Below are 26,555 nucleotides of genomic sequence, written 5' to 3'. Positions count from 1 at the left end.
TTGACATCCTCATCAGCACCTCCTGACTTGGAGACGACACTTTCCAAGTATACAAAGCTGTCCACTTCCTCCAGCGGCTGGTCTTCCAGCAGAATGGGCACAGTGCGAGAAGCATTGATGCGCATTGTCTTTGTCTTGCTGGAGTTGATGAATAGCCCTGTATCTCTAGCTGTGTCGACTAGGTTTTGAATCTTCTCCTGCATGTGTTGATGAGTATGGGACAGCAGGCTTATGTCATCTGCGAAGTCCAAGTCTTCTAGCCTTTTGGTAATGGTCCACTTTAACCTACGTGGTTGACTAGTTGTGGTGGTCATTATCCAGTCGACCACAAGCGAGAAGATCAGAGGGGAAATCAAACAGCCCTGTCGTACGCCGGTTGTCACTTTAAAGGATGGGGACAGTTCGCCATTGTGGATAACATTGCAGGTGGTGTTTTCGTAAAGGCTGCGGAGTATGTTAATGATTTTGTCTGGAAGGCCATAGAACTTCAATATCTTCCACATTGTAGCTCAATCTACCATATAGAACGCCTTTTTGAAATCTATGAAGGTCATGTATAAAGGTGTCTGCCATTCCAGTTATTGCTCAACGATGACTCGCAGTGTAGCTTTTTGGTCAATACACGATCGCCCGACTCGAAAACCTGCTTGCTCGTCCCTCATCACTTTGTTGACTGCTGCTTTAATCCTTTCCAGGATTACTCTTGTAAGCACTTTGCTTGGCAGAGACAGTAGCTGGATTCCTCGCCAATTTTGGCAGTCTCCCAGACCCCCCTTCTTTGGCAGCTTAACAATAAGTCCTCTACGCCATTCTGCTGGTACCTGTTCTTGTTCCCATTTTAGTAGCGATGAGACCATGCAGGATGTCTACTGTTGTCTCTGGATCTACTTTCAGGGCTTCAGGTGGAATGCTGTCTAGGCCAGGTGCTTTGTTGTTCTTCAGTTTCTGTACTGCCGTGATGAGCTCTTCTCTACTGATGGGCCCCATGTATATATTAAGGTCTTTCTTTGCCTTAATTACTGGTGGACTTTTAACTGGTGTGCCATTTAGGAGTATTTTGAAGTGTTCGCTCCATCTCTCCAGTTGTTCTTTTGGACTAGTCAGTGTATCTCCATTCCTTGAAATGTTGTATACCGTCCTCATGTCCCCTTTTTCTGCTGCTTCTTGTGCTTGTTCAGCCATCTGGTCTACCTGCTTGCTTTTATCTCTTCTTGCACTCTTCTTGACTTCCTTCCCTTTCTCTCTGTATTCCTCTTGCAGGGTCTGTGTTCTTGCCCTGGTCTTGGCTTGTAGTAGCCTGTGTCTAATATCTTCCTTCTGTTCTATCAAGCTGATGGTTCCTTCAGAAAGCCAGCTCTTGTGTGTCTTCTTCCTGCACCCCAGTACTTCCTTGCATGTGCTCTTGAAGACTTCCTTGACAGTGTCCCATTTGTCGTCCACAGTGGCTTCTTTGAGATTGGTGAGGGCTTGGAACCTATTAGATAGGGCGATCGCGAAGTCTTGACGCACTGGCCCTTCTTTTAGTTTAGAGGTATTGAAAAATGGCTGTCTTTGCAGACCCGATTTCTTCACTCTGGCAATCTTTACTCTGAGTTTGGCTATCACCAGGTCGTGGTCGGAGCCTATGTCTGCACCTCTGAAAGCTCTTACATCAGCAAGGGTTCTTCTCCATCTTCTTGATATGGCAATGTGGTCAATTTGGTTCTCTGTTGCCATGTCTGGTGATCTCCTGGTCTTCTTGTGGATATCTCTGTGTGAGAAAATGGTACCCCCAATGACAAGATCATTGTTGGCGCAGAAGTCCGTGTATAGTTCACCATTCTCATTCATAGTGCCCAAGCCTTCTCTTCCCATCACCATCTCTTTTCCTGTGTTGTCTGTGCCGACTTTTGCATTCATGTCTCAGCTGACAATGACTATGTCTCTTCTTGGTGCTCTGTCAAGTACTCCTTGAAGCGGTTCATAGAACTTGTCTTTGGTGGTTTGTTCTGCTTGGTTTGTAGGAGCGTAGCACTGTATCAGTGTGACATTCTGGAATTTCGACTTAAAGCGAGCTGTCATCAATCTCTCGTTGATTGGCTCCCATTCTATTAGACACTTGTTCGCCTCCTTTCTAAGCATTAGCCCCACTCCATGATGGTGACCTTCCTCTTCTGTCAATTCAGAGTACAGCAATGTATGCCCGGATGCCAAGGTGATCTTTCCTGAAGATGTTTATCTTGTTTCGCACACGCCAAGTATCTCCAGCCCATGCCTGTCCATTTCTCTTGCTGCTTGTGCCGCTTTTCCCGTTTCATAGAGTGTTCTCACATTCCAATTTCCAATCCGTAAGGCGTTCTTCGGTGAGAGTAAAGTCTGCAGATGAGTCTGCTTCATACGCTCTCTCCGGGGTCGATACTGTTAAATCCTCTAGTTTTCAGTAGTGTTGGTTTCTGTAGCAGTGTGTGTTTTTCCATAGTGGGAGAGCTAGCCCCACGCGCAACCTTCCTCCTTTCTCAGCCGGGCTTAGGACCGTCCATGGCGGAGTTGTCCGCAGCCCTTAGGAGGGGGAATTTTTGCGGCGTTTCCCTTAATGGGGGATTTTTGTTCTCTCTCATTATTAGATTTGTACATGTTTGCACTATATTCATTGCATTTTTCATAATTTAGTATGTTTGAAATGATTAAATTGAAATAGAATTGAGATATTATAATCATGAGCCACATCTTTCTATAAAAAAATTAATTTTTTTATTTTTTAGGGGGAATTTATCCCCTCAAAAGGGGAAAAAGTATACTTTTCAGGTGGGGGACTGCCGCCGAATTTCGGCGGCAGATTTGATAGATTGAGGGCCCTGGTAGACATCAGAGGTCTTTGATATTGGGGCCGATTTCTAGGAGTTAAAACTGTAAACTTGTAACACCTCAGCAGGTGGCAAATGGCCAAAAGGCATTGATCAATACTACGTTACCGGCAGCATGCAGTACTGTCAGATACAGCATTAATACATTAGCTCCATAGAGGATGCAATGTGTGAAAACTATCAGAGATTTAACTTTATTGGATTATTTGTATTAATTTTTATCGGATGTGAGGAAATAAATTGTGTTTGCTGGAATTTAAATGGGAGGTTGCTTTACAGGTATTGTTTGTTTATGGATTTACTTGAAAATTAATTGAAATTTTTTCAAAGTTATTTGTTTTGTAAAAACAGCATTGTTTTGTAAAACAGCCAAGGCTAAAATACACTAATAACTTTTTAAGAAGAACACTTTTTGTTGGATTTGGAGGAAAAAATAAAAATACAATTATTTTGTTCCATTTTATTTTTATTTCACTTTTTGGAAAATTGATACGGCGCTCCAGTTAAACAGAAGATCAAAAAACTCTGGCCTTAGATGTGTCTCATGATTATTATATCTCAAATCTATTTCAATTAAATTTTGTCAAACATACTTAATTATGGAAAAAGAAATGAATATAGTGCAAACATGTACAAATGTAATAATGAGAGAGTAAGTAAAAAAATCCCCCCAAAAAGGGAAACGACGCGAAAATTCACCCTCATGAGGGTAGCGACCGGCTTCCCTTAAAATGGATTGAGGGCCCTGGCCCCCCTTCAAAGAAGAGGGGGTATTTTGTTTTGCTCATGTCGGTCCGTCGGTCGGTCTGGCGGTCGGTCCACCAGATGGTTTCCAGATGATAACTCAAGAACGCTTAGGCCTATCATGAAATTAGATGTTTCATGAAACTTCATAGGTACATCAGGCCTTGAAGAATTTTTCCAGAGCCACTCGCCATGCAGGGCGAGTAGGTCTGACAATCCACTCGCCCTTCACTTTAATCTACTGGTCCTGCATTTAAAAAAATATATATCTATATTTATAGTTTTGATCAACCAGAACCTTTTAACCTACGTAACATAGTGACACTTAACTGCAAACAAATTAACTACATTATCTGATGGATTTTATTTGCTTTCCTTACGTTTTCTGCACCTGTTTCCTTTTCTCAATGCTTTCCACTTTTCGTTTTGATGACCTTTCTTTCTGCTCCCTGTCTCCACCACCTTGCAGATATTTTAAAATAGAACCCTTTTCCATGCTGAGTTTTAATATTTTAGACGAACTTTTACTGAAAGACACGCTTGATTGACAAATGGTTACAATATGGTAAATTTTGGCTAAGGCTTCTGGTCACGAATTATTCTGTTTATTATGCCCCCCTTCGAAGACGAGGGGGTATATTGCTTTGCATATGTCGGTCTATTACGGTCTGTCTGTCGGTCGGTCTGTCCACCAGGTGGTTTCCAGATGATAACTCAAGAATGCTTGGGCCTAGGATCATGAAACTTCATAGGTACATTGATCATGACTCGCAGATGACCCCTATTGATTTTGAGGTCACTAGGTCAAAGGTCAAGGTCACGGTGACCCGAAATAGTAAAATGGTTTTTGGATGATAACTCAAGAATGCATACGCAGCCAACAGGGCGAACTCTGAACAATATAACTGAAGCAACTGGTCTGTAATCCTAAATCTTTAATTATCAGTCCAATGAAACATCATCATTTGAGTAAAATAAAGTGGATCAGTAAAAATATTATCAGAATATGAGATTTTTTGTATATTTTGTATATTAAATATTGTGTTAATGTTTAATTTTGTTGATTAATATACATATAAGCAGGACAGGGGAGGTAATACACTATTATATCTTTCTTATATACAGGGGAAACAAATGCAATAAGTTTAAATTTCATGTTTAATAAATAGAGGATATTTGTTCATGTGTGAGATCATTTGTTATTTTTTATGATCACATTTTATTATTACTTTGACAAAACAACACTTACCTGAATACCACGATGGATTCCACTCAAACAATACCCCACGCCCCTACCAGAATCCCTTCCCCCCCCAACCTCACCCCCCCAATTTTTTTTAAACATCATCTAATAAATTACCACACCCCACATTATACCCCCTCTCACCCCCACCCCCACTACCCCCCACCCCCCCCCCCCTTTTTTTTTTTAAACATCTAATAAATAACCACACCCCACATTTAACCCCTCTCTCACTCCCCCCTACAACCCTACCCCCCCCAATTTTTTTTTTATTTTTTAAACATCTAATTAATTACCACACCCCACTTTATACCCTCCTCCAGGGTTTTTTTGGCCCGATCTATAGCCGAAATTCGGCTATGTTCCCAATCCCAAAAAGTATACTTTTTTCCCAAAATGTGGCAAAAAATTCCCCCCCCCCAAAAAAAAAAAAATTTTTTTTTTTTAGAGAGAAGTCTTATACGTATTTTATCTCAATTTCAATTCAATTACATCTAACAAAGTATTATATGATTTTGTTCTTTTAATTTGAATGATTATAAAGAGTTATATCAAATTTAGTATTTCCCTAATCAGTGGACTTTTCATGTGGAAAAAAAGGCAAAAGAATTTATTTTCCCAATTTCATGAAAATGCCGATAAAATTCCCAATTCCAAAGCCATGGGCTATCTTCCCAAAAAGTGGAAAAAAAACCCTGCCCTCTCACCCCCCTACCCCCACTCCCATTTTTTTTAAAACTGAACATCATCTAATAAATTACCACACCCCACATTGAATCCCCCTCTCACCCCAACCCCCCCTACCCCCCATCCCCCAGGTCAAGGTCACAGTGACAAAAAACGTATTCACACAATGTCTGCCATTACAACTGACAGCCCATATGGGGGGCATGCATGTTTTACAAACAGCCTTTGTTAATAATTATTTTTCTGTTTATTTTTAATTAAATATAATAAGTATTATAATTAACCAGTTATGTTTTATTTTTTTAATTGATACAGTACAGCCAACGCGGAACAAACGTATTTCGCGATCCGCGGCGGCAAGGCAAAACGAGTCGATGCCGCGTCAGTCGTTGAAGCCGCGTCAGTATGTGGCGGCAAGTCGCATTTCGCCGCGAAACTTCGCATCTGTCCACCGAGGCATGCCGCGATCCGCGGCATGATGCCGAGTCGATGCGCATCATGAAATAAAAAATCTTTTTAAAATTATTAGTTACATGTAGTTAACATATTTTGAAAGAACAATTATAATAATAATTAAAATCATAATAAATTTATTGTGCGCGGATTGTATTATCATATACATGTAAGCATAGTTAATGTGTCTGGCCAATTAAGTTTGTTTCCCGCACGTAGTGTATGTATTTCACACATAAACAAGGTCACGTAATTATGTTTTCGCACATACAAGTGGTCAATGCTCCAGCATATGGTGGATTTATAAATTAATTGCATGTTGATTCTGCTATTATATTTTAGCTGAGAAAATTAGCAGTTTGAAGCCACATCAATAATCAAGACAGTGACGACGTATTTGTTGTTTTGTTAATTATCAGCTTATTATAACTATTGTTTGAATATGCGTATATAAACACGTTTTATTTTGTTCATATTATACAGTTAATATCGCTACTTATTACCCGATAATCCCGTATATTCCAGTTTTAAAGCAAATGCTGGTAAATATTTACGATACACAAACATTCTCGATATTTCCTTAAGTATCAAATACATTTTGGCATTTGTTACTATTTATAGAGATGATGAAATAACGTCTAATCGGGGCGTTTTTTTCCCCACTGAACACTCGATTTACGCCTGACGTGATGTTCATGTATTTATACAACACAAAATACACCCAAACTTTCCAAACGACGTTCTACATGTCTGCATAATTTTCGCGCGCTTTTTATGAATTAAAGGATATTTTAGCACTGTTTATTTGACGTTAGAATTTGCCAAAGGACGCGTTAGCATTAAAATTCGGAAGTGTGTTTCGGATTACAAATTTAATAATGATAATCGAACGAAACATAAACAGTTGCGCGTAATTAATTCTACGCTTCACATCCATGTATGTACATGTAGGTGGATATCTTTTCACTCGATCCGCCGCGTACGTATGCGGCGGATTTACTCCGCGAAAGTACGCGAGGTTAATACAGACTCGGCGTCGTTGCGCGGATCGATGCCGAGTGCCACGGCGATACGCCGCGTGAACACACGATTCGGCCGCCGCGGACTAATAATCTGGCCGTGGCGTAGCCGCGGATTTTGTTTGTGCCGCTTTGGCTGTACTGTATGTACATTAAAATGAAATTTTATTCTTCACGGAATGACCAATATATTTTACTGTTTTTTATGCCCCCCTTCGAAGAAGAGGGGGTATACTGCTTTGCAGATGTCGGTCGGTCTGTCGGCGAAAATGATAAATAACATTCAAATTAACAAAGGATATCATATGGTTTTTACGGAATAATTTAATGCGTGTGTCAATTAACACAAAATACAACGTTTGAGATAAAAACAACAAATATTTATCAGAAATCTTCACAGTGAATGTGCGTCACGGAAATCAGTGTTGGGAAATTGGAGTTAGTCTACCGGTACTCACAAAGTTAATGCATTTAAGATTAGTATCGTTCAAAAATGGAAAGCGACAAACATGATATGATTTATATGTTAGTGGATTTGTGTTAAATCAGATTCATATGCATATTCTGCTTTATTATGTTTGTCACGCTTTACAGTTTACTGAAAAAGCATTGAACGGAGGTTGTCAAGTGCAAGATGTTGAAAGGTTAAAAAAATGAAGTAAATTATTTTAACTCCATTTAATACATCATTGACATAGCAAGACCACTAAAGCGTTTTTTTTAAATATTTGTTAATGTTTTCACCATATGATATTTAATAAAAAAAATACTGAATTAAATTCTTACTGTTAAAGAGGTTATGATTAAATGGTATATTTAAGAATCTATATAGATTATTTATGCCCCCCTTCGAAGAAGAGGGGGTATATTGCTTTGCTCATGTCGGTCTGTCGGTCAGTCTGTCGGTCCGTCCACCAGGTGGTTGTCAGACGATAACTCAAGAACGCTTGGGCCTAGGATCATGAAACTTCATAGGTATATTGATCATGACTCGCAGAAGACCCCTATTGATTTTGAGGTCCCTAGGTCAAAGGTCAAGGTCACGATGACCCGAAATAGTAAAATGGTTTCCGGATGATAACTCAAGAACGCTTAGGCCTAGGATCATGAAATTTAATAGGTAGATTGATCATAACTCACAGATGACCCCTATTGATTTTCAGGTCACTAGGTCAAAGGTCAAGGTCACAGTGACCCGAAATAGTAAAATGGTTTCCGGATGATAACTCAAGAACGCTTAGGCCTAGGATCATGAAACTTGATAGGTAGATTGATCAGGACTCGCAGATGACCCCTATTGATTTTGAGGTCACTAGGTCAAAGGTCAAGGTCACAGTGACCCGAAATAGTAAAATGGTTTCCGGATGATAACTCAAGAACGCTTAGGCCTAGGATCATGAAACTTGATAGGTAGATTGATCATGACTCGCAGATGACCCCTATTGATTTTCAGGTCACTAGGTCAAAGGTCAAGGTCACGATGACCCGAAATAGTAAAATTGTTTCCGGATGATAACTGAAGAACGCTTATTCCTAGGATCATGAAACTTGATAGGTAGATTGATCATGACTCACAGATGACCTCTATTGATTTTCAGGTCACTAGGTCAAAGGTCAAGGTCACGTTGACCCGAAATAGTAAAATAGTGTCCGGATGATAACTCAAGAATGCTTATGGCTAGGATCATGAAACTTCATTTGTACATTGATCATGACTGGCAGATGACCCCTATTGATTTTCAGGTCACTAGGTCAAAGGTCAAGGTCACAGTGACAAAAAACATATTCACACAATGGCTCTCACTACAACGGAGAGCCCATATGGGGGGCATGCATGTTTTACAAACAGCCCTTGTTGCAAGTTCAATATGCATGTGGAAGGATCTTGACTTAACATTGTCTTCATTGTAAGAACACATTAAATTAGCACTTTATAATATAAAAATGCTGTCAAACATACTTTAATAATTTTGATTCTGTTCTTATAATCATATTTATAATGTTTCCCAATTTCATGGTTTATCGCGCTATTTTTCCCAATTTCATGGTTTATCGCGCTAATTTTCCCAATCCAAATGGCACAGGCTGTAACAAAAAAACACAAAAAAATCTCTGCTCAAGAACACTTAGGCCTAGGAACATGAAACTTGATAGGTAGATTGATCATGACTCGCAGATGACCCCTATTTATTTTCAGGTCACTAGGTCAAAGGTCAAGGTCACAGTGACCCGAAATAGTAAAATGATTCCGGATGATAACTCAAGAACACTTAGGCCTAGGATCATGAAACTTGATATGTAGATTGATCATGACTTGCAGATGACCCCTATTGATTTTACGTTCACTAGGTCAAAGGTCAAGGTCACAGTGACCCGAAATAGTAAAATGGTTTCCGGATGATGACTCAAGAACGTTTATGCCTAGGATCATGAAACTTCAAAAGGTAGATTGATAATGGCTGGCAGATGACCCCTATTGATTTTCAGGTCACTAGGTCAAAGGTCAAGGTCACGGTGACCTGAAATAGTAAAATGGTTTCCGGATGATAACTCAAATACGCTTATGCCTAGGATCATGAAACTTTATAGGTACATTGATCATGACTTGCAGATGACATCTATTGATTTTCAGGTCACTAGGTCAAAGATCAAGGTCACGGTGACCCGAAATAGTAAAATGGTTTCTGGATGATTACTCAAGAACGCTTCTGCCTAGGATCATGAAACTTGATAGGTAGATTGATCATGACTCGCAGTTGACCCCTATTGATTTTCAGGTCACTATATCAAAGGTCAAGGTCAGTGTGACCTGAAATAGTAAAATGGTTTCCGGATGATAACTCAAGAACGCTAATGGCTACGATCATGAAACTTCATAGGTACATTGATCATGACTCGCAGATGACCCCTATTGATTTTGAGGTCACTAGGTCAAAGGTCAAGGTCATGGTGACCCGAAATAGTAAAATGGTTTCTGGATGATAACTCAAGAACGCTTATTCTAGGATCATGAAACTTCATAGGTACATTGATCATGACTCGCAGATGACCCCTTTTGATTTTGAGGTCACTAGGTCAAAGGTCAAGTTCACGGTGACCAGAAATAGTAAAATGTTGGCCGGATGATAACTGAAGAACGCTTATTCCTGGGATCATGAAACTTGATAGGTAGATTGATCATTACTGGCAGATGACCCGTATCAATTTTCAGGTCACTAGGTCAAAGGTCAAGGTCACGGTGACCCGAAATAGTAAAATGGTTTCCGGATGATAACTCAAGAACGCTTATGGCTAGGATCATGAAACTTCATAGGTACATTGATCATGACTGGCAGATGACCCCTATTCAGGCTTTTTCCGCTCCATTTTGGGAAAACGCCACACTGGAATTTTGGGAATTTCGCGTCGTGAAAAACCCCATTTTTCGGAAAAAAAATAATCGCAAAATTGGCTCAATTGGGAAAAATTATCGCATGTAAATTATTTAAAACAGTGTTTCTTATATTTCAAAGAAGCCGTTAACTGGTAAATAACGACTATTTTGATAACTTATTATTAAAATTTTACAAAATATTATGAACATGTGTGATAAGTGCAGGTTTTTTAATCTGAATTTGGGGAAAAGTCTTGGCCTTTTTGAGGTGAAAAAAATCGCAGGAAGCGCCGGATTTTGAGGAAAAAAAGGAAAGTCTTAAATAATCATTAACATATTTTACAGTTCTTAAAACAAATTCAAGGCAACAGATAATTTATTTATGCAATACTTTCTATTTTCTACACCAGATCAGGTCAACTTATATATTTAAAGGGTAAAGAAAAAAAAAAAACAAAAAAAAAATTTTTTTTTTTTTTTTTTTTTTTGAATTGGGAAATTTTTTTTCAATTGGGAATAAAACAACCGGATTTGCATTGGGAATGGGGCCGAATTTCGGACCCGTGGCATAGGGCGGAAAAAGCCTGCTATTGATTTTCAGGTCACTAGGTCAAAGGTCAAGGTCACAGTGATAATTACATATTCACACAATGGCTGTCACTACAATGAAAAGCCCATATGGGGGGGCATGCATGTTTTACAAACAGCCCTTGTTTCACTTTTAATCGATTAGCTAAGAGCACTGGCACCTACGAAAAAAGAGAAGCAGATTACGAGAATTATTTTTACTGTTCCCGTGACGTCATTTTTCATTGTCAAAACGAAAGTGCAGTTTCTTTGTGTACAAATCTATTTTTCGTTCGTTCGAAAAATTGTTTGCAATTTGTATCGATGTGGCAGGAGTTCTGGAACTGAATTTATATTCCTCAACTTGAAAAACAGCACTCGCCCGATCGGTTGAGTATTTAACAAACTTTACTCGCCGGACCGTCAACTTCACTTGCATATAATGCGAGCGGTCAAGTGGATTCTTCAAGGCCTGTACATTAATCATGACTGGCAGATGACCCCTATTGATTTTCAGGTCAAAGGTCAAGGTTATAGTGTCTTGAAATAGTAAAATGGTTTCCGGATGATAACTCAAGAATGCTTATGCCTAGGATCATGAAACTTCATAGGTACATTGATCATGACTGGCAGATGACCCCTATTGATTTTCAGGTCATTAGGTCAAAGGTCAAGGTCACAGTGACTCAAAACAGTAAAATGATTTCCGGATGAGAACTCAAGAATGCTTACACCTAGGATCATGAAACTTCAAAGCAACATTGATCATGACTGGCAGATGACCCCAATTGATTTTCAGGTGACTAGGTCAAAGGTAAAGGTCACAGTGACTCGAAACAGTAAAATGGTTTCTGGATGATAACTCAAGAATGCTTACGCCTAGGATCATGAAACTTCATAGGAACATTGATCATGACTGGCAGATGACCCCTTTTGATTTTCAGGTCACTAGGTCAAAGGTCAAGGTCACAGTGACTAGAAACAGTAAAATAGTTTCCGGATGATAACTCAAGAATGCTTACGCCTAGGATCATGAAACTTAATAGGTACATTGATCATTACTGGCAGATGACCCGTATCAATTTTCAGGTCACTAGGTCAAAGGTCAAGGTCACAGTGACTCGAAATAATAAAACGGTTTCCGGATGATAACTCAAGAATAATTAGGCCTAGGATCATGAAACTTCATTTACTTTCATTTGTGACTCTGTGTTTTTTCTCTCACTGTTTTGGGCCTTTTTATGCCCCCCAGTTTTTTTTTCTACTTTTTGGGAAGATAGCCCATGGCTTTGGAATTGGGAATTTTATCGGCATTTTCATGAAATTGGGAAAATAAATTCATTTGTCTTTTTATTCTAAACGAAAAGTCCACTGATTAGGGAAATACTAAATTTGATATAACTCTTTATAATCATTCAAATTAAAAGAACAAAATCATCTAATACTTTTTTAAATGTAATTGAATTAAAATTAAGATAAAATACGCATTAGACACTTCTTTAAAAAAAAAAATTTTTTTTTTTTTGGAAATTGGGAATTTTTTGCCACATTTTGGGAAAAATGTATACTTTTTGGGATTGGGAACATAGCGGAATTTCGGCTATAAAATAGGGTTAAAAAAAACCCTGCCCTCTAAGGGTGGCATACAGTTTTTGTATTGTCCGTCAGACCGTCCGTCTGTCTGTCTATCCGTCAGTCAGTCTGTCTGTCCATCGGAAAACTTTAACATTGGTCATAACTTTTGCAATATAGAAGATAGTAACTTGATATTTGGCATGCATGTGTATCTCATGGAGCTGCATATATTGAGTGGTGAAAGTTCAAGGTCAAGGTCCTTCAAGGTCAAAGGTCAAATATATGGCTTCAAAGCGGCGCAGAAGGGGGAATTGTGTTTCTGACAAACACATCTCTTCAATTGCAGGTTGTTTTTTTTAGAAAAAGGGGAAGACGCTGGACGCTGGGAAAAGGGGAAAATAGAGCGCGAAAGAGACATATTTTGGGAAAAAAATAAAAACTTTTCATTTACACTCTATAACTCACCTACAGACTTCAGGGGTTTTTTTTAGAAAAAGAGGCATGTATCTGACCTTTTTGTTCTTAAACACATGAACAATTATGATATTAAAGTCAAAGTCCTAAATAAAGTTGCGGGGGTAGATCTAATAATGGGAAATGTTTTCAACTGGGGCCGGGGGACGATGTCAATATTGTGATTTCAATTTCATGATGAATGGGTAGATGATTTAGATCTGCTACAGTATTGGAAGGGAAAGGTGCGGCAGCTTCCGATTGTGTATTTTCACTTTCACAATGTTTGATGTTGATTACATGTACCTCCGAATCCTGCTGGGTTTCAACGGTTTTTGATGATTCATTCTTAAAAAATGCGTCGAGGCAATTAATATTTTCCGAGTCCGAACGTTTTATTTTGTTCGTGTATGAACGCCAATTGTGAGACTTTTTTCTGTTTTAATGTTTATATCATGGCTTTCACATAACCCGGATTAAAATTCGACTGGTTTCCGGTAATTAATTGACGAAACACCCTTCTCGCGCAAGACTGGAATCCAGTAAAATAGTCACATGATTAATACGATTAGTTGCCCGGTTTCCATGACGTAATTTAAGAGCTATATTTAGAATCACTGGTATTCCCAGATTTGAGTGTTCGTCGGGAGAGAGAGAGCGAGATCGTTGTACATGGTACAAATTGGATAAGTGTTGACTTCCCAAAAGTAAAAAACACACATTTCTTTGAGGGTAAAATATTATATTTTTGTGAAAAATTATATTTTGGAGGGGAAATTGTATATTTAGGGGAAAAATTCTGGTAGGGGAAGACCCCGAATATCGGCGTCACTTTCTTAGTAAAAAAAAACCCTGAATTGGGAAAGGGGCTTTTTACTGGCCCTGAATTTGATCGGGTAAAAACATTCAACCTAAATTTTAATACACCTGTTGTTTGGTAGTTATGATAAATTAATTAAGGACAGTGCCCTTAACATGCTGAGTTCATCGCCTTACATGTGATCAGGCCTTTTAAGTTCCTGATCCAGTGTAGAAAATAGAAAAATATTGCATAATTAAATTATTTGTTGCCTTGAATTTGTTTTAAAAACAGTAAAATATGTTAAATTGATTGTTTAAGACTAGGGCTGTCACGATTCACCGGTATACCGGTATATCGCGGTGCATGTCGTGAAAAAAATCGCACCGCGGTACGGCGTTGCCGCACCGGTTTTTTTAATATTATTATATTAGCACAGATATAACTACATTACATAATTATTTTGATATAGATATCGTTTTGGAAAATGTAGAAGCGGTTCAAAAGGGCTAAATAAATAATCCGTTAATATCCAGGTCAAGCAAGCGCTTCCACTTGTAGATGTTTAACTTTCACGTTTAAAATACGGCGATGTATGGGTCCGTAACTTTTTTGGAATTAGGGACAGATTTCCTTTGCAAATAAGTTCATAATTTTCCAAAAGATGTTTATTTTATTTCTTATTTTCTTTCTTTAGTATATCGATCGTTCAAAGCATGGCACTTCCTAATCATGTTATCTTAAGATTCTGAAAGTCGAGGAAGAGTCAGAACGCTACGGATTTTCAATACTGGGCCCGCTGACTCCGCATTTCGAACATGCCCTTGAAGCGTTCGATTTACACAGATCGTAGTCACAGCTATTGTAAACAACATGGCGGACATTTTAGAAAAAGACGCGAACAATAACAATGACTACTTCTATCAAGTTTATTACAGTTTCTTTTACAGTTTCTAGTCATACTATGATATCAGTGTTTTCTGATTATTGAGTTTAATAAAGTTTGTAAAACTTGTAATTCTGCTGTTTTCTTCACAGATACATATATTGTAAAATATCGCGGTACGTACCGCGATACAGTGTTGCCGTACCACGATATACCGCGGTACGCTCGCGGCGTATCGTGACAGCCCTATTTAAGACTTTCCTTATTTTCCACAAAATCCTGCGTTTCACCTCAAAAAAGGCCAGGCCCTTTACCCAAAATCAGATAAAAAAAAACCTGCACTTCTCACACATGTTCATAATATTTGGTAAAATTTTGATAATATGTTATCAAAATAGTCGTTATTTACCAGTTAACGGCTTCTTTCAAATATAAGAAACACTATTGACATGCGATTATTTTTCCCAATTGAGCAAGTTTTGCGGGTTTTTTTCCCCCAAAATGGGTATTTTCCCAAAATGGAGCAGAAAAGGCCTGGTGATTTAAACATGTTCAAAAGAAATACCCTTGTCTTGATTAGATTTTGTACAGAAACATCACTAAGTTCACTTTACCATATTAACTTCCGAAAAAATGTAAATGTATTGTGTTTATGAAATGCTTAAAATCACAGTTGTCATCCTTATTGACCAGAATTTGCCATAAAAAATAGTAAATACTTTGTGTTTTATAGTTCATAAATGCATTTTTCTTGCTGGATCAAATTTTAATTGTTATAACATTAGATACAACTGTGACTTTTGAGGGGCTAGGAGAGAATTATTAAAGTAAATGTTGAGCCCTGGTTTGATGTTATTTTATATTGAATGTAATTCTTGGCTGTAAAATGCAAATTTGGAACAGCTGTGACTAGTTAAAGAAGCTATAACTAGTATAAGAAGAAGGATCATTGATGTCAGATCATTAAGCGATTGATTTGGATTTGAGAAAAAAAATCCTGCCGTTGATGCAAGAAAATTGCAATCTACAGGAGTACATGGATTTTTTTACGCTAGCAAATCGTAAAAATTGTATTATTATCATGCTTGCTGCTTGCAAACATAAATATTCATCGTCCCCAAAATGGTTCTCAGTCCTAGTACATGCCAATTTTTGAAATATAAGACAGTCTTTCATTTATTAAATGTGAATAAAATGAGATGCATCTGCCTTGAAACATTTGACTCCTGGTTTCCAGTTTCCATATTTACTGGAGTTATGAACTGAGGCTGTTATTACTTTAGTTATCCCCACGCTTTTTGAAAAAAAGGTGGGGATATTGTGGTTATCTCCGCCGTCCGTCCGTCCGTCCGTCTGTCCGTCCGTCTGTCCGTCCGTCCTGGCCACTATCTCCTCCTACACTAAAAGCACTAGAACCTTGAAACTTACACACATGGTAGCTATGAGCATATGTGCGACCCTGCACTATTTGGAATTTTGATCTGACCCCTGGGTCAAAAGTTATAGCGGTTGGGGTGGGGCCGCGTCAGAAATTATCACTCATTTTTTTAGGTTATTTTACATTTACTTCTTTATTTCTACACCGATTCACTTCAAATTGATACTGGACCTCTCTTATGACAATACGGTCAATCTCAACCATGCATGGCCCCATTCCCAATCCTGGGGCACCCCGCCCACATAGGCCACACCCACCAAAAATTTCCATTTACTATAATTTTTTCATTTCTACACGGATTCACTTCAAATTGATACTGAACTTTTGTTATGACATTAGGGTCAATCTCAACTATGCATGGCCCCAATCCCAACCCTGGGGCGCCCGCACACATAGGCCACACCCACCAAAAAATTCCATTTACTATAATTTTTTCATTTCTACACGGATTCACTTCAAATTGATACTGAACTTCTCTTATGACATTAGGGTCAATCTCAACTATGCATGGCCCCATTACCAACCCTGGGGCCCCGCCCACATAGACCACACCCACCCAAAATTGCCTTTACTATAATTTCTTCATTTCTAAACCGATTCACTTCAAATTGATATTGAACTTCTCTTATGACAATACAGTCAATCTCAACTATGCATGGCCCCATTACCAATCCTGGGGCGCCCCGCCCACATAGACCACACCCACCCAAAATTGCCTTTTACTATAATTTCTTCATTTCTACACCGATTCACTTCAAATTGATACTGAACCTCTCTTATGACAATACGGTCAATCTCAACTATGCATGGCCCCATTACCAACCCTGGGGCCCCGCCCACATAGACCACACCCACCCAAAATTGCCTTTTACTATAACTTCTTCATTTCTACACCAATTCACTTCTTATTGATGATGAACTTCTCTTATGACAATACGGTCAATCTCAGCTATGCATGGCCGCATTACCAACCCTGGGGCACACCTAGGTCAAACATTCGGCGTGGGGATACGCGTCGGCCTCTGCCGCGCCATTTCTAGTTTAAAATCATTTAATCTTTACAGCCTTGTCAGTTTGTACAATTTTGTTAAGATGCTGCGGTATATTTGTTAGTTATTTTTTAAATAACACCATTTAAAATTTGAAATTTATTGTATGTACTTGTTATTGATCATACTAAACAACTGGTATATAAAATAATGTCACAATCAAATCACATCAGTCATAAATTAATTATTGGGGGGGGGGGGTGGCCCTAGGAAGGGCAGGGCGGAGGTCTGGGAGGGCAGGGTGGGGCATCCTTCAATTTAGGCCTAGCTGGAGCACTGGTAATAAGACCCATTATTGCATGACTTGGTTCTACTAATGCCCTGTAAAATTTTAATTTCACAAGAATTGTACTAAATACAGTTAAATCAATGCCTGTGATTTGAACAATGTATCAATTATGAACAATAAATCAGTTTTACTATTCCTCTGCATGTTGATGTTTATGCATTTTCAGAATACTATCACCTTACCACCTGGTCTAGTTCCGGGTCCGGGAGCAGTGTTGATGAAGAATGAGCATGGACAGATTGTATTAGTTCAGCAAGGTGCAATAGCCGGCCAGCACAATGTCTCGTCAGTGGCCATATCAACCAGTAACACCCCTCACAAGGTCCAGTATGTCCGGGTACGAACAGTGTTTAAATAACATTTCCACATTTAAAAATAATTTATTTTAAGGTCTTAATTTCAGGCATATTCATGGCAATTTTAGGCAAATGCAATTTCAGGATTGGAATTTGTGTGTGTGCTAAGAGTCCAAGGATTTGGGGAAAAACTGATTTAATATAACTCTTCAATTTAATATATAAATCAAATATAATTTAAACTATAAGAAAAGATCATATTAATCATAGATACACACTTTTGTTAGATGTAATTGAATTAAAATTGAGATATAATAATCGTAAAAATATTTTGTGTAACAAATTGGGATTTTTAGCTCACCTGGTTGCTCAGGTGAGCTTTTGTGACCTGTCTTTGTCCGTCCGTCTGTCCATTCACATTTGTTCGTAAACACTCAAGAGGCCACATTTATTGTCCGATCTTCATGAAACTTGGTCAGAAGCTTTGTCCCAATGAAATCTCCGTCGAGTTCGAAATTGGGTCGTGCCGGGTCAAAAACTAGGTCACTAGGTCAAAAAAACAAACAAACTGGTAAACACTGTAGAAGTCACATTTCATGCCCAATCTTCATGTTACTTTGTCAAAATGTTTGTCTTAATGATATGTTGGTTGAGTTCAAAAGTGGTTCCGGTCCATTGATAAACATGGCCGCCAGTGGGCTGGGCAGTTTTCCTTATTTGGCTATATAGAAACCTTGTAAACACTCTAGAAGTCAAAATTGTTGCCTTATCATCATGAAAGTTGGTCAAAACATTGGTTTTATTGATATCTCAGACGAGTTCGAAAATGGTCCAAATCGGTCTAAAAACATGGCCGCCAGTGGGCGGGGCATTTTTCTCTATATGTATATAGTGAAAACATGTGAACACTCTAGAAGTCACATTTTTGGCCCAATTTTTATGAAATTTGGTCAGAACATTTGTTTCCTTGATATGAGAGTTGAGTTCGAAAATGTTTCCGGTCAGTTGAATAACAAGGCTGCCCGGGAGGGGGGGGGGGCAGTTTTCTTATATTTATGTAGTAAAAAAAGCTTGTGAACATTCTAAAAGTCACATTTTTTGCCCAATCATCATGAAAAGATTGTTTATATATATATCTCAGATGAGTTTGCAAATGTTCCCGATGGGTAAAAAAACATGGCTGCCAGGGGGGGGGGGCAGATTTCCTTATGTGACTAGAGACAAACCTTGTGATCAAACACTTAAGAAGTCACATTTTTTGCCTAATCATCGTGAAACTTAGTCAATACATTGGTTTTATAGATTTTTTGGACAAGTTGGAAATGGCTCAGATTGGTGAAACACTTTTTAGGTCACTTGATTGATCAGGTGAGGTTTTAGGATTCGTCTTTGTCCGCCGTCTGCCTGTCGACATTTAGTTTGTAAACACTCTAGTATTCACATTTCTCAAGCATTCTTTATGAAAGTTGCTGAAAGATCTCAGTCAAGTTTGATAATGAGCAAAATCACATAATTAATGCCATAATTATTGCCCTTAAATTGTCCAAATTTTCATTATATTATACAAAATCTTTGAAAACACTAGAGGTCACAATTTTGTTACAGATTTTATGAATCTTGGTTATAATATTTATTTTTGTAAGCAAAATTTGATGTTTGGTAAGCAGGATTCGCCAAAACTTGAAAAATCTGTCTGTCATTTGGACTGACAGACTTGAAATTTTTGTCAGTCCGAATCAGTTTCTGTCAGTCCCACTGTCCGACTAAACTATAACTGCTAAACATAACGAAAGAGAGTACCTTTTAGGTGTTAATTGGTTTTGATCAAATTAAAATACAAAAAACATGTCCAAAGTCGATATAATGAAACAATTATTATATTAATAATAAACCACATATAAACCAAAGGAATGTCAAACTGTTTTTAGCCTCCACAGCTCTACAAATCCGTGTTTTTGAAAAGTTAGGGTGACATCCAATCAAGTTTGACTTAATTGTACACACCCATTCACACTACTTTGGATGACTTCAATTTCTGTTTATTAGCCAATTTCCAAAGTTCTAAAACAACACCTATTGTTAAATATTTTCTCTTAGCTGAGGTGGTTGATTTCCAGGTTTAATTAAATTAATGTCTTTCACACCTTTTACTTGATAGAAAGGCCCATGATAATTACCACCATCAATTCTTGTTGTCTGAAATAACACAAAACATAATGCTACAATCTTTCAACAACAAATTAACATATGTCAGAATTTTATATTATCCAAAATATAGTACATTGGGTCGAAAAACTTCGTTTGTTTTCAGAAATGGTTGGTATGTCAGTTACAATATATCCTTCCCAGAACAATATAATAATGAAACTATTTAACAGAAATGCTCACAAATGCCTGTTGAAACAAGTTTTCATGTGGTTTTTGTTGTGGAGAAATTAAATGGAACAAACAAAATGGCGGACGCACCCGATTGCTTTTTAAACAAAGACCGTTGATTTTGAATTCGCATGTGATAGTCAATTCTAATCCAACATTAAACATCAAAACATCAAAATGAAGGTAACAAAAAAGGATTTTGACAGAAGTTGAACAAAACGCATTTACCTTCTATTAATCCAATAGCACATTATACACTTTGAGTGATCTTTTGGAAACCATTTTTCATCAGATTGTGTCGGTCAGTCGGACCGATTATCTTAAATCACTTGTCGGTCCTGAGAAAAATTTGCCCGTCAGGACCGGCGGACCGACAGTTTTGGCGAACCCTGTTGGTAAGGGGGGTTAACTCAAAATATAGGCCACCAGGTCAAATCTTTCAAAAACAAAAACACTCCATACGCCAGAGTTTTGGTTCAATAATGATGAAACTTGACCAGGATGTTTGTCTGGACAATATCTAGGTAAAGTTTGACGTTTGGTAAAGATTGAATGAACCTACTCCTCTCAGGTGAGCGAACTAGGGCCATATTGGCCCTCTTGTTTTGCTTTGGGAATGGATCTGTTTATTGGCCACAAAGATACACAAGGACAGCATCTGTAATCAGTTGTTATTAAACATGCATCATAAAATTACTCATATTTGAGGTTTTAAAATAATGCCTATTCTGTGTACTTCATATCAAATTGTTCCTATTATATATTTTTATGCCCCCCTTCGAAGAAGAGGGGGTATATTGCTTTGCTCATGTCTGTCGGTAGGTCGGTCGGTAGGTCGGTCCGTCCGTCCGTCCGTCCGTCCACCAGGTGGTTGTCAGACGATAACTCAAGAACGCTTGGGCCTAGGATCATGAAACTTCATAGGTACATTGATCATGACTTGCAGATGACCCCTATTGATTTTGAGGTCACTCGGTCAAAGGTCAAGGTCACGGTGACCCGAAATAGTAAAATGGTTTCCGGATGATAACTCAAGAACGCATACGCCTAGGATCATGAAACTTCATGGGTAGATTGATCATGACTCGCAGATGACCCCTATTGATTTTCAGGTCACTAGGTCAAAGGTCAAGGTCACTGTGACCCGAAATAGTAAAATGGTTTCTGGATGATAACTCAAGAACGCATAGGCCTAGGATCATGAAACTTCATGGGTAGATTGATCATGACTCGCAGATGACCCCTATTGATTTTGAGGTCACTAGGTCATAGGTCAAGGTCACGGTGACCCGAAATAGTAAAATGATTTTCGGATGATAATTCAAGAACGCATATGCCTAGGATCATGAAACTTTATAGGTAGATTGATCATGACTCGCAGATGACCCCTATTGATTTTCAGGTCACTAGGTCAAAGGTCAAGGTCACGGTGACCCGAAATAGTAAAATGATTTTCGGATGATAACTCAAGAACGCATATGCCTAGGATCATGAAACTTCACAGGTAGATTGATCATGACTCGCAGATGACCCCTATTGATTTTGAGGTCACAAGGTCAAAGGTCAAGGTCACGGTGACCCAAAATAGTAAAATGATTTTCGGATGATAACTCAAGAACGCTTTTGCCTAGGATCATGACACTTCATAGGTACATTGATTGTGACTTGCAGATGACCCCTATTGATTTTCAGGTCACTAGGTCAAAGGTCAAGGTCACAGTGACAAAAGTCGTATTCACACAATGGCTGCCAGTACAACGGACAGCCCATATGGGGGGCATGCATGTTTTACAAACAGCCCTTGTTTAAGTTTATTCTAATAACGTTAATATTTTAGACTAAGACCATATAAAAACTGTGTCTAAAAGAATAAAAAAGCTTTGATAAAATTCTAAAACATAACAAATTCTACACATAACAGTTTAGTTTCTGAACGAGGTTAGCCTTTTGGCGTTCTTGATAACGTCTGATATGAATTATATGATGTAAAAGTTTGTTGAATATTTAATTGTATGGTTAATTGGACCCATGATCAATTGGTTTCATAGTATAAGTGTTGATCAGAAGCAAGCTTTATTGCTCCTTCAGATCTCTAAAGAACTTCAACCCCTGCTTCACACATGCTATGATTATTTTAATATCACAATAGTTGTATCAAATTCAAGACAAATTAATATTATTAGCAATAATATTATCATCGGCAATAGACAAAGATTTCATTCCATTCCCGCAGCACCCTACTGCAAACACCGCTCAAAGACTTCCCACGGGTCAGATAGTGCACATCCAACATGGGGCTCCATCTCCCACCCCTACTGCGGTGCGGCAGGCCATGCCGTCCCCAGTGAATGCAGTACGCACACAGCAGCCAGTCCGGGTTGCCGCGCCACAGGGCGGCATGCAAACAGTCATGCGTACCTCCACACCAACTGCAGGGAGTCAGGCTGCTGCTGCCGCCAATGGTAGTTGAACCAGCGCTTTTGTTTTCACTTAGTTTGGTTACGGACCATTCCCATGTCCCATCCCCCCTCATCTTTTTAATTTTTATGCTCCCCCAAAATGTATTTCTCATTTACTAATGACCGGAAATCAATGAAACTTTATGGGAAGCTTCACTACCAATAGGCGATGTGCACATTATCAGCGGGTTTTTGTCGGATGATTTTTCACAGAGTTATGGCCCTTTGAAATTTTCTATAAAAAAATTCTTGTCCCCCCAACTACTGTGCGCTCAAGACGTTTCCTTTTATCTGAATATATAGTGCAATATTGTGACAAGAAAATCTTTGTTTGATGGTTTCTTGTTTTGGGGAAAAACAATGGAATATTTTGGCATTTTTGGTGCATTTTTCACAGCTATGAAATGTTAAATCTTCAGGTAGGTACATTTTAGGATTTAAGCTGCATGACTTAAAGATTTGTTTTGAACATAATGCTTCCTTAAAAGTAGCCCTTTATAAAGGACAATGTTAAATGTTTTATCAAAGCACAACAGTACATGTTCATATGTATATGATCTAAAATGCTTTAAGTAACTTGATTTCAGCTCAACAGCAGGCGATGATAGATAATGTAAAGAAATGCAAGAATTTCTTGTCCACGCTGATCAAGTTAGCCGCTAGTCAACCGGAGGCGACAGTCAGCAGTGTTCGTGATCTCATACAAGGACTTATAGTAAGGAGCTTTTGGGTTTAGACTTAATTCCCATATTATTTGTGAGGGATTTTTGGCAGTCAGGTACTTCCCTTTGTCATGTGCAACTTGTAAACAATAGTTGCAATTCTCACATTTCATGTCGCTTTCTGAATCTCAGTGCTATGTGTTTCACTCTAAAGTAAATGAAAGAGCCAGATTGTGTTTATTTATTGTCCCCTACCGTGACTAATGGTTTGCGCTCCGTCTGTCAGTCAGTCGTCTGTCACACTTTTCTGGATCCTGAACGAGTATATTGAATATTGAACAAGTGGAAGGGACAAATCCCGTGGCCAATCGTTGAAAAGATTGAAGGGGAGACCCGTTTTAATTGTGAAATATGTAAAAATTCATCGAAGGCATGCAATCTAAGCACAGTTTAGGCATATGAAGGTATTTGAAAAATAAAATTGTATACCGTAATTACTCTATGTTTTCGGACACTTAAAAATAATTAAATTTTTTCGTGTCGGAAAACTTAGATATGAAAAATATTCACAAAATACAGGTGTCCGAAAACTAAGAGTCGAAAATTGAAGTGTCCGAAAATAGCGTCAATTGTATCAACGACAACCGGTAATAGCACGTGCTTGTAAAAAACCATGCCGTATAGTATAATTTACAGTTATATACGTTTGCACTGCATTTTAAATCATTTTAAATGCTTAATTTATTTGACAGAAAGTTACTACAAGGTTGTACTTTGACCAACGGGTTCAAAGATGAGCATGTGATGTACTGATACTCGCAAGTATCAACCTGTAATTAATGCAATAAAAAACACTCTATGAATTCTTTGTTTGTTCATTTCAGATAGTTGTTTTCTAACACCTTCCATTGTTCGTTAAACTTGCAATAGGGTGCATCACGCTTTGAAGCAATTAGTATTTGTCACAGTTATTTTACTGAGAAGGGGTAGTACCATTGCGGTATATAATTGAACTGTTAATTGAAACTACCCCTATCGGGTGAAACCATTGTTTAATACCGGTTTACTAGGTTATTTACCCAATAACGCAAATGTAATGGTCCGTTGCCTTCAGGCATGCAGCTGCCATGTCTTATGATGTTAATCTGGTTGTAAAACCCCATGATCCAAGTGTCATTAGATATCAAAAACAGGACCAAAATTCGGTAAATAGCGCTGTAAAATATACTGTCCGAAAACTTAGAGACATTAATTATGGATGAAAACTCGTGTGTCCGAAAATTAAGAGTCACGAAAAATAATTATTTTTGCTAAAAAAAGGGGTGTCCGAAAACTTAAGTGTCCGAAAACATAGAGTAATTACGGTAATACTGAAAAGACACTGTTGAACTCGTTTAAATTAAGTTGCTAGTATGTTTATTTTGATTTTTGCATGAAAATAACCATTATTTTTTTTTTTTTTCATTTATAAAAGTTAAGAATTATTTTCCAAAACTTTGTAGTAACGTTAAGAATAAAATTTCAGAGTTAAGAATTATTTTTGAAAATCTGGTAGTAACTTTAAGAATTTCACAAAACCTTATCTGGAGCTATGAAACTTCTGAGAATTCTAAATCTAAAACCACATTTGTAGCAGTAGTTCTATTGCCAAAGCCACATATGGTTTGTCGCCGATTTTCTGATTGTACCAGCATCTAAAATGCAGTATAATACACCTTTGAATTTACTTTCAGGATTTGTACCTTGACAGATAAACTTTATCTGTAAAAAAAATATACTTGTAAGTTAGTGCATGATATTTAATTGCATATTTTTTTACATTATGTATGACATGAACATACCAGCAAGTCAGTAATTGCAGGCGCATAATCAAATTTCTCAATACTTGGAGACATCAAAACGAAGCCAAGACTGATTATTTTTCCATGACATTTGGAATTTTTGTTTTGTTTCATATTTTGTGTTGTTACCTTCATTCTCATTTTGCGGTTGATGTTTGTGCTATGCGCCCTCAAAATTGCACAGAAAATACATTAAAGGGGCCTTTTCACAGATTTTGGCATGTTTTGAAGTTTGTCATTAAATGCTTTATATTGATAAATGTAAACATTAAATTTTACAAGCTCCAGTAAAAAAAACAAAAATAAAATTTAAAAAAGGAAAAAAAGTAGCCCGCAGCAGGACTCAAACCAGTGACACCCGGAATCCTGAAATAAAAAACGCATTAGCCAACTGAGCTATCCTCCCAGGCATACATAAGATGCGTATTTTATACCTTATATACGCAATCTTCAAAGTTTCAAAAATGTAAACGACAACAACAGTACTTTCCAAATTATTCAATCGTTTCGCATTGCAACGCTTTATAATTTTTAGGTTTTTAAATGGTCAAAAGATGCATATAATGGCTATATTAGACCATGGCAAATGTTCAGTAATACTGTTTCCTCACAAATATCATAACTAAACCGAAAATTTGCGAATCTGAAACAACTTTTCTCAATTTTGTCAATTTACCAAACCGTGAAAAGATCCCTTTAAAATAAATGTATGGCCGCAAGTTCTCCACCAAGTAATAATAATTGTTATAGCGTCTCGCGAGATCGACTTACAACACTGTTCAATAAGCGTCTTATCAGTAAGTGCTCAAGGGAAATTACCAATGCAGTCTTGAATAAGCGTCTATATGAAGCTATTTTGCACTCGTTACTAAGTTCGGACACAAAAAAGCACTCGACCCATCGGGCTACCGGCTTAGAATTTTCACTCGACCGACGCAAAAATCACTCGACCCGGTCAACGGTCGAGCGGGTTACGGCCAAGACTGCTGTCGCTACCTAATGGGATCATAGATCTTGATTTTCAATATTAGCAGCGCATGCGAAAATGGTGCTTATGCTATATGCAGTCAGCAAAGCTCCAGTTTATTGCACAATTGTGCAGTCTGGTCAGTAGCTGCACTGTCCACTATAAAGTCATACAAGGTTTCGTGGTCTCACAAGCATATATGGTTGCTCCTGACCATTAAGCTTATTGCATCATGCAGGTCCTGAGACTCAGGGTTGTTGAAGATATTTTTATGGTCTTCTTTTGTTCAAGAGCATGAATTGACAATCAAAACTTTAAAATTGATATACAAACAAGTTGCAGATAGCTAGTTAAATAAAAGTAGGTGAGTTTGACATTAGGCGACCTGTGTGACTGTATTTCTTTCTTTACTGATGGGGAACTGAACTGATTTCAGGATGGCAAACTGGAACCTGAATTGTTTACAGAACGGTTGCAGAAAGAGCTCAAGTCATCACCACAGCCATATCTAGTTCCATTTCTCAAGGTATGTACTG

General features: G+C 38.0%; 1 protein-coding gene across 1 annotated transcript in view; it reads left to right on the top strand.

Moving 5' to 3' along the window:
• The window catches only part of LOC127846560 (transcription initiation factor TFIID subunit 4-like), a 62,284-nt gene that overhangs the window by 5,679 nt on the left and 30,050 nt on the right, over positions 1–26,555 (top strand). The window contains exons 2-5 of the mRNA XM_052377946.1: positions 17,585–17,755; positions 22,324–22,552; positions 23,137–23,264; positions 26,456–26,545. Coding sequence (XP_052233906.1) covers positions 17,585–17,755; positions 22,324–22,552; positions 23,137–23,264; positions 26,456–26,545 — 618 coding nt within the window. The remainder of the gene's footprint in view (positions 1–17,584; positions 17,756–22,323; positions 22,553–23,136; positions 23,265–26,455; positions 26,546–26,555) is intronic.

Source organism: Dreissena polymorpha, chromosome 9, assembly GCF_020536995.1.
Source record: "Dreissena polymorpha isolate Duluth1 chromosome 9, UMN_Dpol_1.0, whole genome shotgun sequence".
NCBI lineage: Eukaryota > Metazoa > Mollusca > Bivalvia > Myida > Dreissenidae > Dreissena > Dreissena polymorpha.
This window is presented reverse-complemented; position numbering and strand designations above follow the sequence as displayed.